This window comes from Myotis myotis, unplaced genomic scaffold, assembly GCF_014108235.1.
Source record: "Myotis myotis isolate mMyoMyo1 unplaced genomic scaffold, mMyoMyo1.p scaffold_m19_p_5, whole genome shotgun sequence".
Classification (NCBI taxonomy): Eukaryota; Metazoa; Chordata; class Mammalia; order Chiroptera; family Vespertilionidae; genus Myotis; species Myotis myotis.
In genome coordinates, this window is record NW_023416357.1 from 102,849,112 (window position 1) to 102,865,089 (window position 15,978).

At 53.3% G+C, this 15,978-nt stretch overlaps 1 protein-coding gene across 1 annotated transcript in view; it reads left to right on the forward strand.

Annotated features, from left to right (window-relative positions):
- Positions 1-15,943, forward strand: part of IFT140 (intraflagellar transport 140) — a 94,628-nt gene extending 78,685 nt beyond the window's left edge. Inside the window, exons 19-30 of the mRNA XM_036308854.1 lie at positions 417-594; positions 1,376-1,566; positions 2,069-2,164; positions 2,533-2,665; positions 2,752-2,895; positions 3,531-3,659; positions 3,805-3,987; positions 7,405-7,611; positions 7,841-8,053; positions 8,130-8,296; positions 9,798-9,939; positions 15,193-15,943. Of these exons, the coding sequence (XP_036164747.1) occupies positions 417-594; positions 1,376-1,566; positions 2,069-2,164; positions 2,533-2,665; positions 2,752-2,895; positions 3,531-3,659; positions 3,805-3,987; positions 7,405-7,611; positions 7,841-8,053; positions 8,130-8,296; positions 9,798-9,939; positions 15,193-15,399 (1,990 nt within the window). The 3' untranslated portion in view covers positions 15,400-15,943. The remainder of the gene's footprint in view (positions 1-416; positions 595-1,375; positions 1,567-2,068; positions 2,165-2,532; positions 2,666-2,751; positions 2,896-3,530; positions 3,660-3,804; positions 3,988-7,404; positions 7,612-7,840; positions 8,054-8,129; positions 8,297-9,797; positions 9,940-15,192) is intronic.
- Positions 15,944-15,978: the final 35 nt, after the last annotated feature.

Sequence of the window (15,978 nt, forward strand, 5' to 3'; positions counted from 1 at the left end):
TGAGCAAATGGACCTACTGAGACAGGAAAGAGATGGCATTTGTCAACCTACAAAGAGGGCCCTTCTCTGTTAATGGACTGCACCCTCCTGTCCACTGCAGGGGAAATGCAGGAATCCCGGGACTGCGGGAGGGACCCTGATATAAGGAGCCGCGTCCCAGGGCTGCTCAGGAGCAGGTGCCGTGAGAGGTCGTGCACCAGGCATGGGACCCAGGGGACACATACGTTTTCTTCTGGGGGGTATGTGGCCCCTAGTTTGCCATGTTTTCTGTGGATAGAACCCATTCAACTCCCATTTGTCTCCCTTCTTGATGACTGCCTGTCTACCTCCGTCCCCTGCGCTGCCTGGCATTGGTCGAGATGGGGCCGAGGTTGGGGGGCTGGAAGCTAACGGAGCTGCCATGTCCTCTGTCGCAGTGAGGCTGTCTGGGAGAACATGGCACGCATGTGTGTGAAGACCCAGCGGCTGGACGTCGCCAAGGTGTGCCTGGGCAACATGGGCCATGCGCGCGGAGCGCGGGCACTGCGGGAGGCGGAGCAGGAACCAGAGCTGGAGGCCCGCGTGGCTATGCTGGCCATACAGCTGGGCATGCTGGTGAGTCAGGCAGCGGACGGATGGGCCCGCTGCCCGGAGGCTGCTCCTTGCTCCTTAGCCAACTGGGCTCTGGGGCAGAGGACCTGGTCATAGAGGCAGGCCCACTGCTCGCTTTCGGGGGTGCCTGCTTGCGACCTAAGAGGGAAGGCCATAGTATATTCTTGTCTGGCCCATTTGGTTGCAAGGAACACAAAACCTCTTAAACTAGCTTAAGGCAAAAAGGGGATGAGGTCCCCAAGGAGCCCCCAAGGCCCCTCTCCCCTCAGCCAGGTCTCCTGCCTGCCCTGCATGTTCATGGAGCTCATGGCCCATCGTACCCCAGGAGGCCTTGGGAGACTGGGAGACGCAGGAGGCAGAAGCTGAGTGCCAGATGGGGTGCGCTGTGGCCGGGGCAGTTCAGATGGCCTGCACCATGTCGGGGTGGGGGGGCACCCCCTCTGAGAGGAGGGCTGTGGGGCACCCATGTGTCTGCTACACGGGAGAACTGAGCACACCTGAGTGGTCAGCCATGGCCTAGTCTGCAGGGGTGAGCGCAGGCTGCTCTGAGGGCGTGGCAGCGGGCCAGCAAAGACATCCCCACTGGACACAGGCCTGGGTGGGCTCAGCTCGTGGAGATGGGATGCCACATCGGCATGTAGCATTCATCATGTAGGTCTCAGAACACAGCCTGAAGTGTCCGTCTGTCCTCGGTCATGGGCTGGTCGGCAGCACGTGTGGCGTCGGCGGTGGGTCGTGTGGGGGCCAGAGCAGTGGCCGCACTGACGTGCACTCCCTTCTTCAGGAGGAGGCTGAGCAGCTGTACAAGAAATGCCAGCGCTACGACCTTCTCAACAAGCTCTACCGGGCCTCCGGTCAGTGGCAAAAAGCCATAGAAGTCGCCGAACACCAGGACCGTGTCCACCTGCGCACCACCTACTACAACTACGCCAAGCACCTGGAGGCCAGCGCCGACTGCAGCCTGGCCCTCAGCTAGTGAGCGGGGGCTCTCCCACTCACTCTGGGACAGGCCCTGGTTGCCTCTTGCTTTTTCCTCTGCCCCAGTGAGGTGGCCAAAGAGGTTCTCAGAGGAAGAGTCTAGATAGAGGCACCTTCTTAGGGCAGGTGGTGACCTCAGTGCGTGTCTTCCAAGGGGAGCTTGAGCTGTTGCTTTAAGAGAACCTCAGAGGCAGGGCCTCGGCTTCGCCTGGCTGCCTCGGGTCCTGGGCATGCTGAGACCTGGGCTCACTGGTGGCGTTGCTGCAGCCCCAGTCCAGCGTGGTGCCTCCCAGGGCAGTGCTGGTGGTGGTGCCTGGGGGCCCGGCCACAGCTGAGCCCTCTCCAGGGCAGGCCCAGAGCAGTGAGGAAGCCCCACTGTCTTCTGGCAGCGGGTCCACGGGCCACAGAGCTGTAGGCGGGAGAGAGGCTCGGGCCTGTTTCCATGCACGCAACACGGCTGAGACCGTGGAAACCAACTGCTCCCTCTCTCCTCTTGCAGCTACGAGAAGTCAGACACCCACCGCTTCGAGGTGCCCAGGATGCTCTCGGAGGACCTGCAGTCCCTGGAGCTCTACATCAATAAGATGAAGGACAAGTGAGTGTCCCCCACGGGGTGAGGGGACATGGCAGGGGAGGCTGGGTTGGCATATGGGGGCTGGGGGCCCGGGACTGCTCAGGAAACCTCCTCCTGGAGCTTTACATGTGAGAGTGCGAATCACTCTCTTGGTCCCTCAGAGCCAGATCCTAGGAAGCTGGGTGGGGAAGGTCGACGGGGGGTTGAGGGGAGGGCTTTTCCTCTGGACATGGTTCCTTCAGACCTCGGGGACCTCACTCTTGTCCGCCAGCTTCCACGCCTCCTGGCTGCGGGCCATGGGAAGTACACTCTGAGGGCGGCATTTGGGACCCGGGGGCTCATTTCCAGTGGGAGTGGGGACCTGAGGGATCCCTACGGGCTGCTCGCAGGACCCTGTGGAGGTGGTGGGCCCAGTACCTGGAAAGCCAGGCGGAGATGGACGCCGCGCTGCGCTACTATGAGCTGACACAAGACTACTTCTCCCTGGTTCGCATTCACTGCTTCCAGGGCAACATTCAGAAGGTAGGCGCCTTCTGGGAGTGGGCCCTGGGGGGGGGGGGGGGAGTGAGCTGCAGGCAGACCCCCGGGTCTCTCTGCTGGTTTTCTAGGCTGCCGAAATCGCCAACGAGACGGGAAACTGGGCTGCGTCCTATCACCTGGCCCGGCAGTACGAGAGCCAGGAGGAGGTGAGGCAGGCGGTGCACTTCTACACGCGTGCCCAGGCCTTCAACAACGCCATCCGCCTGTGCAAGGTAGGCGGCCGCGTGCAGCACACACGGAGCCGCGGGCGGAAGCTGTGAAACGCAGGCAGGTGGGAGATGGGAAACGGTGCTTTGTCATCGTTTCCCACAGTCGATGACGAGATTTCCAAACAGAAAAGGTAGAGAATTGTATCATGAGCATCGATCACATCTCCCACCTGGGCTGGCTTCTACCACTCAGGCCTCACTCTGCCTGTCACACTGGTCTCTGCCCCTCCTTCCCCATCTCTGCTCTCCCCTCCCTGCTGGTGTTTGCAAAGCAAGGAGGAGTCACTGTGGTGTCCCCGGGCTTCTGGGCCCGCACTGAGGCTGGCTCGCTGCTATGGCCTTGTCCACAGGCGGCCTTTCACTGTGCATCCATGACAGCGTTCCAGCCCAGGGCCTCACTCCTGGGAAATCCCAAATGTGGAAAGCCCTCACGTGAACTAGTCCCCACCGTGTTCTGTATAATAGGGGGGAAGGAAACCTCTGAAAACTCTGCTACACTCACCCAGTAAGACATGACACTCATTGGAAACCACGATCGCGTGGATTGGTGTGTGTCAGACAGGGAAGATGGGCCCCGCACGGCATCATTCACAGACCGGAGCAGGGACCTCTGAGCCCTGCCCGCCCCCTTCCCGCAGGAGAACGGCCTGGATGACCAGCTCATGAACTTGGCCCTGCTGAGCTCCCCCAAGGACATGATTGAGGCCGCATGCTACTACGAGGAGAAAGGCGAGCAGATGGACAGAGCGGTCATGCTCTACCACAAGGTGAGGGGCGGCCCTGCCCTGGACCCGAAGCGGGGCAGCACAGGGCTCCCGGGAACGGGGGACTTGCCTGGGTGCAAGGGGACCACGCCAGCCGTCTCGGATCCAGGTGTCCGGCGGCTGCTCAGAGCTCCCCTGCTGTCCACAGGCCGGCCACTTCTCCAAGGCCCTGGAGCTGGCCTTCGCCACCCAGCAGTTTGGGGCCCTGCAGCTCATCGCAGAGGACCTGGATGAGAAGTCGGACCCTGCCCTCCTGGCCCGCTGCTCGGACTTCTTCCTTGAGCACAATCAGTATGAGAAGGCAGTGGAACTGCTGCTGGCCGCCAAGAAGGTACGGAGACGGCCGGGTCCCCGCCAGGCACACTTGTGGGCCCTGAAGCCCCAGGGCCACCGTTTCCACAGGCACAGGGCACTCGGCTTCACTGTCCCGTGATTGCAGGAAGGCTTTGGCTGCGGCCTCCCTGGGGTACAGGGCCGAGAATAAGCCCACCCTTATAGCCGACCCGAATGTGGACTCACTGCCCATTTCACCCGTGTCTTCAAATTACAGCTAGGGAGTTCCACTCATCTTGTTTGTGTGTGTGACAAAATGCACGCAACAAAACAATTTACCATCTTAGCAGTTTTTTAAGTGTATAGTCCAGCAGCAGTAGATGCACGCACATTTTCATGCAGCCAATCTCTAGAACTCTTTTCATCTTTGCATCTTGTCCCCATTAAACCGCCTCCCCCAGCCCCGGCACCCTCCGTTTACTTTCTGTCTCTACAAACCTGACTGCTCTGGGGACAGCGTATGAGTGGAGTTACCCAGTTCTTGCCGTTTTGTGACTGGCTTATTTCACTGAGCAAATGTCCTTGAGGTTCATCCATGTTGTGACATATTACAGCATTTCCTTCCTATTTAAGACTGAATCATATTCCACATTTGCCTATCAATTCACCCATAGATGGACACTTGAGTTAATTCTGTTTTTCGACTATTGTGGATAATGTGGCTATGAACATCGGTGTATGAATAACTCTTCGAGGCCCTTCTTTCAATTCTTTTGGGTGTTTATCCAGAAATGGAATTGCCAGATCATATGGTAACGTTTAATTTTTTGAGGAACTGCCATGCTCTTTTCCATGGCGGCTACACTGTTTACATTCCCACCAGCAGTGCCCACGGGTCCCCATGTCTCCAGGTCCTCACCAATACTTATTTTCTAGTTCAGTGGTTCTCAACCTTGGCTGCACATTAGAATCACCTGGGAATCTTTTTAAACTCCTGATTTCTGGGCCTCATCCTCCGGAAATTCTGTTTCTTTGTTATGGGGTGGGGCCACAACATTAGTAACCAAGAAACAGAATTTCCGGAGGATGAGGCCCAGAAATCAGGATTTTAAAAAGATTCCCAGGTGATTCTAATGTGCAGCCAAGGTTGAGAACCACTGTTCTAGTTAATAGAAAATTGGTAGTAGCCATCCTCATAGGCATGTGCACTCATTTTTTTAAGTAGAAAAATTCTCCTTGATAGAAACTGAATGGGGATATAGGAAATTGTTAATCATACAAATTTAGCCTATCCATTTTTTTTATTTTTTTAATATATTTTTATTGATTTCAGAGAGGAAGGGAGAGATAGAAACATCAATGACGAGAGAGAATCACTGATTGGCTGCCTCCTGCATGCCCCTGATTGGGGATCAAGCCCGAAACCCAGGCATGTGCCCTGACCAGGAATCAAACTGTGACCTCCTGGTTCATAGGTCAACGCTCAGTCACTGAGCCATTTTTTAAAATTGATTTTAGAGAGAGAAAGGAAGGGGGGAAAAGAGAGAGAGAAATAGTGATTTGTTGTTTCACCCATTCATGCATTCATTGGTTGATTTTATATGTGTCCTTGCTGAGGATTGAACCTGCAACCTTAGCATATCTGGACGACACTCTAACCAGCTGAGCTACCTGGCCAGGGCATGCCTATCCACTTAAAAGATCTTTCTTCTGCCCGGCTGGCGTGGCTCAGTGGTTGAGCATTGACCTATGAACCAGGAGCTCACAGTTCGATTCCCTGTCAGGGCACATGCCCAGGTTTCGGGCTCGATCCCCAGTGTGGGGCATGCAGGAGGTAGCAGATCAATGATTCTCTCTCATCATTGTGTTTCTATCTCTGTCTCTCCCTCTCCCTTCCTCTCTGAAATCAATAAAAATATATTTATACCATTAAAAGAAATAAAAGATCTTTCTTTCTGCAGCCAGAATTAGGCAGTTTTGTCTCTCACTACTGAGTGAGGGAGACATTTTTGAACAAATTGAAAAGGCACCTATCGTGTTCTTGGTTAGAAAGACCCAGCAGATGTACATCTGACCCTCCCTAAGGCCGTCTCGGACTTAACCTGTAGCTGGATAAGTGGACTCTCTGGTTTCACAGTGAAAACAGATAAACTGGAATAGCCAGGGGAAATCTGGAAAAGAAGACTAGTAAGGGGTCATCAAACCTCCAGACCTGAAAGCATATCAAAGCTAGAATAACTGGGGCCTGTGCTTGGGCAGGCCTGCAGATCAGTGGGAAGTATTAGGAACCCAGAAGGAGAGCCATACGTGTATGCATGCTGAGTATGAGATGCAGGAGCACTCACAACCGTGGAGAAAAGATGAGCTGCTCAGCAAGGGGCTGATACAACCAGGTAGCCTCCGGGAGAAACAAAGTTAAATCCTACTCCAGTCCTCCATCTGAGGAAATTCCTGGTGGGTGGGTAGAAGGTGTAAGCTTGTCAGTGAAATAGCAGTAGTTCCGCCAGAAGCTATGAGATGTCACATGGTCTTAAAGGAGGGAAGGCATTCTCTATGATTTAAACCCAAAGCCATAGTGGGGAAGACTGATCAGTTTGACCGAATTTGAAAATAGCACACGGAGAAAACACCATAAAAAGCAAAGATAAATAATAAAATGGAGGAAAATATATCCTACCTAAAAGCTAATTTTCTTCATATGTATAGCGTTTGTGTCAATCTATAAGAAAGTTACCACAAACTCAAAGGGAAAGAACAAAGAATATGGACGGAATATGTATCACTCATAATAAGATCGAAACTCACGGAGATTCCATTTTTCAAGGATTAGGCTGGTAAAGGTGAAAAGGTCGGAAAGCCCACTAGATTGTCATGGGAAACAAATGCACTCAGGCTGTGGGTGGGAACCCAAGCAGGCCTGTCACAAATAAAATTACATCCCCTTAAACAGCACTTCCGTCCTCAAAAGGTATCCTAACAACACATCCATACACGTGACGGTGGCCTAAGCACAAGGCTGTGCCAGCAGAGGCTAACCCGCTTCTGCGTGTGTCAGCAGGAGAGTTGAATTAGCTGTGGTTCTCAGTCGAGTGGAATACTACGCAGCTGTCAAAAGGAGGTGCGGTTCCTTGCTACTGAGGTGAAATCATCTCCAAGATACAATTCTTTTTTCCCCAAGACATATTCCTATGAAAAATATAAATTTTTTTCTTAAATTTTAAGGACATTTAATTAATTAAACTTCTCAGTTTAAAGATTTCGAAAGAATTCTAGAAGAAAATTAATTTCTGGTTTCCTTTTTCTCTCACAACAAATGTAAGATTCTTGTGCGCTCCGCATTCCCTTTGTCGCATTCCAGAATGTTAGTAGCATGGGAGACAGTCAAGGGCCACCCCTGAGCCTGGCCCAGCTTCCCCTGCGGAGGTGGTGGGTGGGAGGGCGACGGCCCGCCTCAGCGTCCGTGGCCCCTTCCCAGTACCAGGAAGCCCTGCAGCTCTGCCTGGAGCAGAACATGACCATCACCGAGGAGATGGCCGAAAAGATGACCGTGTCCAAGGACTGCACGGACCTGTCAGAAGAGTCTCGGCGCGAGCTGCTGGAGCAGATTGCCAACTGCTGCATGCGCCAGGGCAACTACCACCTGGCCACGAAGAAGTACACGCAGGCCGGGAACAAGCTCAAGGTGAGCCGGCCGGAGCGGCCACGCGCACACCTTCCCTTTTGTCCCGAGTGTAGCCCAGTGGGGGGAGCTTTCCCAGCCCGGGTTCTGAAGGGTGCCTGCGGGAACCCAGAGCCCTGCGCTCGCTTGTGCCTGGCCCCTGGCCCGGACCCAGCTGGGGGCACCGGCTGCCAAGGGTGGGACAGGCCATGCTCCCAGCTCCCAGCCCGGCCCTGGCTCCTCCTCCTCCTAGGCCATGAGAGCGCTGCTCAAGTCTGGGGACACGGAGAAAATTGTGTTCTTCGCGGGTGTCTCGAGGCAAAAGGAAAACTACATCATGGCGGCCAACTACCTCCAGTCCCTGGACTGGCGGAAGGAGCCGGAGACCATGAAGACCATCATCAGCTTCTACACCAAGGGCCGGGCCTTGGACCTGCTGGCGAGTTTTTATGATGCCTGTGCCCAGGTACAGCCCCTGCTCGCCGTCTGGGGGCCCCCGGAGGGTCCTTGGCCCATGGGTCCTGATCGTCTCGTCTGCGCAGGTGGAGATCAATGAATACCAGAACTACGACAAGGCCCACGGGGCGCTCACTGAGGCCTACAAGTGCTTGTCCAAGGCCAAGACCAAGAGCCCCCTGGACCAGGAGACCAAGCTGGCGCAGCTTCAGAGCAAGATGACGCTGGTGAAGCGGTTCATTCAGGCCCGCAGGTGCCTTCCTGAGGAGGCTGGGAGGCGGGCACCTCGGGCCCCAGGGAAGCCCCTGAGAAGCCCCCCCAGGCTCCCCCTCACTGCTAGGGACCAGACCCAGGTTCAATTTCCAGAGAACATTCTTCAAAGGAACTTCCTGGACACCTAGACAGGAACAGGTCTGAGCTCCTCTTGGGGAGCCCCTTAGAGCCTGGGCACGTGCTTGGGAAGATTGTTCAAGAAACAACCAGAGACCGATCCGTGCACAGGGGCGGGCAGGGCATTCTACGGGAGGGGCCATTGTACCCCGGGTGGCAGGGACTGTGGTGATCAAACGGATGCTCCCCCCACGGAGGCGGCTGGAGCCTGTGGGAAGGAGGCTCGCGCAGCACATTTTCTCTGTAATTAGGAGAGACCACAGATCTGGGTTTGTACATGACACCAGTTTTTATTGGCGACTCACCCAGCTTTTCCAGGAGCCCGCTGTGTAAGCAGCAGCTCAGCTTCTGTCTAAACCAATGAAAGCATTTTCCTCATCTGAGAGCAGGCCCTTGAAAGAGCTCCACACATATTTTGAACACGGCTGTGCAAAGTGGGGCTCTCGTAGGGGCACTGCCCACTCGGGTGCGTAAGTTCTGGAATATCTGCTGAGTCTGAGATACAGGAGGGAGAAGGGAGGAGGTTGGGCAGCAAGGACTGTGCAGCCACAGGACAGGACATTGTGGACGGAGTCGGGGGACTCGTGAGGGCCAGAGGGCAGCCTGCCTGGGGTGGCCAAGTCAGGGTTCGACAGGAACGGGCCAGCTGGTTCTACTGAAGTGGGAGCTGAGCCCCTAGAGCAGGGGTGGGGAACATTTTCTCTGCCAAGGGCCATTTGGATGTTTATAACAGCATTCGCGGGCCATACAAAATTATCAGCTTAAAAAATCAGCCTGCTCTATGTGGTCAAACAATTAATTAACTCACCCCTAATGCCTTGGCAGGGCCAGACCCAATGATTTCGTGGGCCTTATGCGGCCTGAGGGCTGGACGTTCCCCGCCCCTGCCCTAGAGGCTCTAGCCAACCGCCCTGAGCCAAGTCCTGCTCTGGAAGCTCCTGAGGCCCTCCTGGCTCTGTTCTCACTCTCCTACCACTTGCTGCTCTTCCACAAACCACAAACGTGTCACTGCGCAAGCCTTTGTTCATGCCAATCCCCTGCCCAACCTCCTCAGCCCCTCAGGTGCCCCCCTGCATCACACTGCCCCTCTGTAGACAGTTTCCTGGGCAGGGACTAGGATTGACAAATCTTTGCTGAAGCGCAATACTGGCACTCTGAGCAGTCAGCAAGTTTTTGTTAAGTGAATGAGTGAATTTATGAATGAACTCCTTAGTTATTTTAATTCACGAGAATTACCTTCACAAAAGATTGGTCCCTGGTTCCCCTGAGCTCCTTTCGGGGCAGAGGGGGTAGAGGGCCCGCTCTGACCTCTGACCGCCAGTCCAGGTCCTGGGTTGGGCTCAGGCTGTCTCTGCTCTCGGCAGGACATACGGCGAGGACCCCAAGGAGTCAGTCAAGCAGTGCGAGCTGCTCCTGGAGGAGCCAGACCTGGACAGCACGGTTCGCATTGGGGACGTCTATGGCTTCCTGGTGGAGCACTACCTGCAGATGGAGGAGTTCCAGATGGTGAGGGTTCAGGACGATGGGCGGCTCAGCTTCCCTCCCTCAGCCTGCAGGAGTTGGGAGCTCACCGTGGAGCAGGCACCGCTCCTGTTTTATGGGGGTTTTTTTGTTTGTTTTTTATTTATTTTAGCCTTTTAAAAATATGTATTTTTTATTGAGTTCAGAGAGGAAGGGAGAGGGAGCTAGAGATAGAAACATCAGTGATGAGAGAGAATCATTGTTTGGGTCTCTCCTGCAGGCCCACACTGGGGATCGAGCCCGCAGCCCGGGCATGTGCCCTGACTGGGCATCGAACTGTGACCTCCACTGCACCACAGCAACCGGGCTAGCTTTTTTTTTTTTTTTTTTTTAAATAACTTCAAACTAAGAAGTTACAAGAATAATAGAACCCCAGTGTAGTTCCTTTACCAGATCATCAGTTTTTATAACATTTTGCCATATTCATTTATTCATTCTGGATGTATGCCTTTACATTTCTATTATAGGCAGGAAATGGGTATTTTTTTGAGCCACTTTGAGAGGTGCGGACATGCTGCCCCTCCACCCCTTAGATTGCTAACTCTTATGTAGACACCTGGGTGTTGAATTGCTGGGTCATAGGATGAGTGTATGTTTAACTTTCCAAGAAGCTACCAAACTTTATTTTCTTTGTCATGGTTCGTAGCAGGGTTATTCTAGTCCTGTCGAACGCTAGGAACCAGGCCCATCTCCGGTACCTTCTGAAAGCGTTATGTCAGACTTGTGTCATTTCTTCCTTACCTGTTAGGTAGAATGCGTATGTGAACCGACCTGGCTTGGGGGTCTCTTTGTGGAAGCTTCTGATAATTCCGTTTGACAGAGTGGTTCTCAAACATGTTGGTCTTCGGACCCTTTTGCCCTAGGAAAGCTATGAGCACCCAGTTTGTGTGAATTATATCCACTGATGTGAATGGGAGGGGTGTTTAATCGCCTTCTCGGGTATTTGTAGATCTTCTTTGGCGCTACACCAAGTGCTGTTTCCTAAGTTAGCTGCAGGGAGGAACGGAAGCCCTACCGCTGTACGTCTGGTGCTCTGCTGCATTGGCCCATTGGTTTCTCCTGGATCTTGTACACCTGCATGATTTTGTTGGTCATTTGCAAAATATTGGTTCACTGAGGTAGACAAATGTTAACACATTTCATGATACATATTTGTTTAAATCTCATTTACTGATATCACCACCAGTCTCATCGGAAAAGTCATTAAGTATCGTGAAAACCTCCAGCTCGCGGTGGCCCGAAATTCTAACTTCGTTTGAAAACTCACATTTATTATCCTTGGCAAAAATACTGTCAGTTACTATTTTCCTTAAAATGACAGTTTTGCTTTGTTCATTTGTGAAAAAATATCTGCCACATAACCACGTCTGAATAGCCACAGTTTATCTTTCAGTCGTTTTTACAGTAAGAATGATGTTCCACGCAAGTAACGAATTTAGCTCACAGCCACACTAGCGTGTTTCCTCATCTTCGCCAGCATCTGGTATGATCATCCTCTGTTATTTCAGCCCTCCTGGTGGTGGGTGGTGGAATCTCATTGTGCTTTTAATGTCCACTTTCTTAATGACCAAGTGACTCACTGGCTGTCTGCATACCTCCTCCTGTGACTGTCCAGATCATCTTATTTGGGTGTTTGTCTTCTTGTTGATTGTGGTCTTTATAAGTTCTAGACACGTTTCCTTGATCAGCACATGATCTGCCAGCTTTGAGTTAGGGCCGATTTCATCGCATCCCCAAGGCAGTGCCCTTCCCAGAACTCCCTCTGTGCGCGGTGTAGGCAGCCTCCCCACCCGGCTGGCGGAGTGTGCACGGCTGGCCCCTGTGCTCAGTCTCCGGGACGCTTCCTCCGGCTCCTTTCGGAGGCCTTTCCCTGGCCTCGGTGCTTTCCGCGCACACATGCGCTGGTCATTATTCAGATAAAGACTCAGAAGGACCCTCGGCAGGTCTGGAGCATGCGTGCTCGCTCTGTCTCGCCCCCTTCCTCACTCCCTCTGATTTTCCTTTTATATTGTTCTCAGCAGTTCGATGATGATGTCCATAGACATCATCTGGATTCCATTATGTTCCTCCAAAGAGTATTACTGTTTGTTTCTTTCCCCTCCCTCCCTCCCTCCCTTTCTGTAGTCATCTTTGCTCAACTCAGAGTCAAACTCTCCCCCGTGTAGGGCAGCCGCTAGAATCTCTGCTCGGTACTTTAGCTTTGGTCCGGCTCCTTGAAGTCTGCCCCTGTCCCCACCCCTCAAAGAGCGCAGGGTCCGCCAGAGATCAGGGTGGAGTTCACACTCAGGTTTGAGCTCCCCTCAGACTCTCTCCTTTCCAACCTTTCCTCGCATTCCAGCTGTTAGGCTTGACCCAATTCTGATGCTGGTTTTTAAGCCAGTAAGGGTTTGGGTTTCTATGTGCCTTTTTTTTTCTATGTGACTTTCAGCTCCTCACAGTAGCCCTGACTGGGGCCTCGCATGTGATAAAAGTTACAATTAGATGGAAACTCGTCCCCTGCTCCTCCCGTCTTCCACCTGTCGATTCCCTCCATCTTCTTGCCCGTCTTCCTGCCCGAGGTTGTTCCCCAGGGCCCTTTAAGTTATTTTTGTGGGTGGGAAGGTTGGTCTAACACGAATTACTCTGCCACTACCGGAAGCTTTCCTCCTCATTCTTTCCCATCATGAGCCTCTGATAACCAACGTAACAGTATTCCTGGATGCCTTTTTCCTTTGTGTTCCACGGGGCGCCATAGACTTTGCTCCGCCTGCAACATCTCCTTGGCCACCCGCTGCCTTAACTCCCAGGTAGTTTTTCTGGTGAGACTCCAGTGACCCCAAGGACTCTCTCGGTTCCCCTTCCTCAGTCTCACAAACTGAGTATTGACAAGTTTGTTTCAGAAACATTGCTAGTGAACTCTGCCAGCCTCATTAGCTGAGGGTTCCAGAATTCACAGGAAATTTCCAGAATTCAGCAGCAGCTCCCCACAGTGTGAAAGGTCAGCACCATGAAACCCGGATTTCCTGACCTAAGCACTTATTTCCTCTTTGCCCCCCACCATGTCCACTCACCCATGTTTTTGTTGGGAGAAAACAACTCTAAATCCAATCTCGACAAGGAGAAAAAGTGAGACAAAATTGGACTATGAAGATGCTCAGACCACTGCATCCTCTGCCCCCTCTCCCCCGCCCCCGTCGCGCTGTGTGTGGGAGGCAACCAGTCGATGTGTCTCTCTCACATCAGTGTTTCTCTCTCCTTCTCTCGCCCCCAAATTTCTTTCTTCATTTTCCTCCCGCCCACTCAGTTCTCACTGCCTGTTGAGAGTCAAGTCCTGACAGTTGGACAGTGATATCTTCAGGGGTCAGGTGTCTAGTTACATTTCTTTGTTGTCCTTCATCTGTCTTTGGTGACCATGTCTTCCTTCCAGAAACTCTGCTCCCGCCCTTTATTGAAGAAATCAGCTCTGAGACCAAGCAGTTACACCGCTGGGTCCTTTCTGACCACCTGCTTCTTCCCTCCTCAGCTCTGCTTGCTTCCCTTCTCAGTGTAGGCACTTCTTTCTTTCTTTTTTTAATTAATATATTTTTATTGATTTCAGAGAGGAAGGGAGAGGGATAGAAAGATAGAAACATCAATGATGAGAATCATTGATCAGCTGCCTCCTGCATGCCCCCTACTGGGGATCAAGCCTGCAACCGGGGCACATGCCCTTGACCAGAATCGAACCCGGGACCCTTCAGTCCATAGGCCAAAGCTCTATCCACTGAACCAAACCGGCGAGGGCCTCAGTGTAGGCACTTTTTGCTGCCAGACCTCGTCTCCCCCTGCAGCTCCGGCTACCCTCACCACCCTGGCTGGCCTTAGTGCTGTGTCCTGCGTGCCTAGCACAGCACCTGGCCCACAGCAGGCAAGTGGTAAATTCCTACAGAAGCCACTTCCTGTGTGGCTGTCCTCTTCCTCTGGTCTGCGAACTCCTGGGGGTCTGTACTCTGCCCATCCCCCATCCCCCCAAAAACCATCTTTGTATTTTTATCTTTGTAATCTTTATCTTTTATTTACTTTTACTATCTTAGTTATTTTGGCCCAAAATAAAGTTGCTCTAAAAGTTTTTATCATCCTTAAGAAATACTAAGAGCTGCCCTAGCCAGGGGCTCAGTGGGTAGAGCCTGGGCTCGTAAACCACAGGTTCCATTCCCAGTCAAGGGCATGTACCTGGGTTACAAGCTCGATCCCCAGCCCCGTCAGGGTGCATATGGGAGGCAACCAATCAGAGTGTCTCTTCACATCAATGTTTCTCTCTCTCTCTCTCTCTCTCTTTCTCTCTCCCCCCCCCCCCTCCTCCCTCCCTTCCACTCTCTCTAAAATCCAATGGAAAAATATCCTCGGGTGAGGATTAAAAAAGTAAATAAATACTAATATCTGATCATTATTCCTCCTAAAGAAAAATTAAAAGCTCCTAGAAATTTTTATCACATTCTCAATTGATATCAAGTGTACCTTGTGGGTAAGTCTTAGAGGCCACATGAGGCCCTGTTCCTCCATCCTCGTGTATGGCCCTTCCTGTGGGTGAATGGGTATAGCGAGCGTTAACAGGTGCAGGCAGACATGGCAGCTGAGCGCAGGCACAGCAGGTGTAGGCAGATATGGGCAAGTATAGGCCAGTGTGGTTAGGCATGGTAGGTATGGGCAGGTGTTAGCAGGTGTGGGCAGGCGTAGCAGATGTAAGCACTCCGGTTCTACCTCAGACCCCCCCAGCCCGGAGTTGCTCTAGGTGGCACCCTCCTGCTCTACCACATATTCCCACTGGCAGGTCCATGTACATGTTGCTACCTGCCCTCCAACCAGACTCGCCTCTGCCCCAACATACATGGAAAAGATGGAGATGTGAACCCATCCTTCCGTCAAAGCCTCGCTGGGTGTGCTTACAGATCCTAAGAGGAGCATGGTCCCAAAACACACATGGGCTGCTTGCTCAGTGCTCCCAGGAAGCTGGCTGTTCCTGTCCAGCTGGTTGTGCTGATCACAGCTTACAGCACCGGCCATCAGAGCCTGTGTGGGCTGCCCCCCCCCCCCCCCCGACACCTCCACCCTTGGGAAGGCCGGGAAGTCGCAGATTGCACCCAGTCCCTCCCTCCAGAAGCAGGGACAGCTTTCCTCTGACCTCCGGGGTCGGGAGTTCAAGGAACCATTGCAGCGAAGGGTGTGGGCCCTTGGTTCTGACGTGAACTAACCCAGTCATGGCTGCTCTGTGTGACGCAGGCCTACAAGTACCTGGAGGAGATGCGGAGGCGGCTCCCCCCCGCCAAGCTGTCCTACTACGTGAACCAGCGGACTGTGGACGCCGTGCACCAGGGCCTGGGCATCCCTCTGGCGCGCGTCCTGCCGGAGCGGATCCACCACAGCAGCATGGAGGACCCCAAGGAGGTGGACGAGGAGGTGATGGAGGAGGTGGAGAACGACCCCTGAGGGCCTGCTGCTGCGACAGCTCTTCTGGAACTTCCTAGTTACCAACAGCAGCACGAGCCTGTCTTTTTGAAGACTTCTGTGTTTGAGCACAGCTGTAGGGCACAGGCGGCCTGCTTAGCAGGGAGGGAGCAGCTTTAAGCATCCTTTCCCCGTCTCTGGTCCTTTGGAACTTCGGTTTAGCCGCTTTACTGTTGAGGGAGTTGGTTCATTCTTTCCCATGGCATTCTCCAAGCTCAGATTTTGAAGCCTAAGAAACTTCTAGAACTTCGCAGACTGAAGACATTAATATGTTCACTGTGCCTCCTCCCAGCACCCAAAAAGGCTGACATGCATCCAACAGTTTCCAGCAAGATACACAGTTCCTGACCCCAGGGCCACCTGAGCAGACACGAGCGGCCAGTGGTGGGTTCTGTCAGGCAGCCTGTGCCCTGGCACCAGCTCCCACTGTGAGGGAGGAGCTGGCACCACGACATCTTGAGGGGAGGGGGACCCCGGGCTCCACCCACCGGCCGCTGAAGCTCTCCTAATAAAGTTTATTTCCTCAGAGGCGTGCGTCCCCTTCCTGCCCCACGTTTTCAT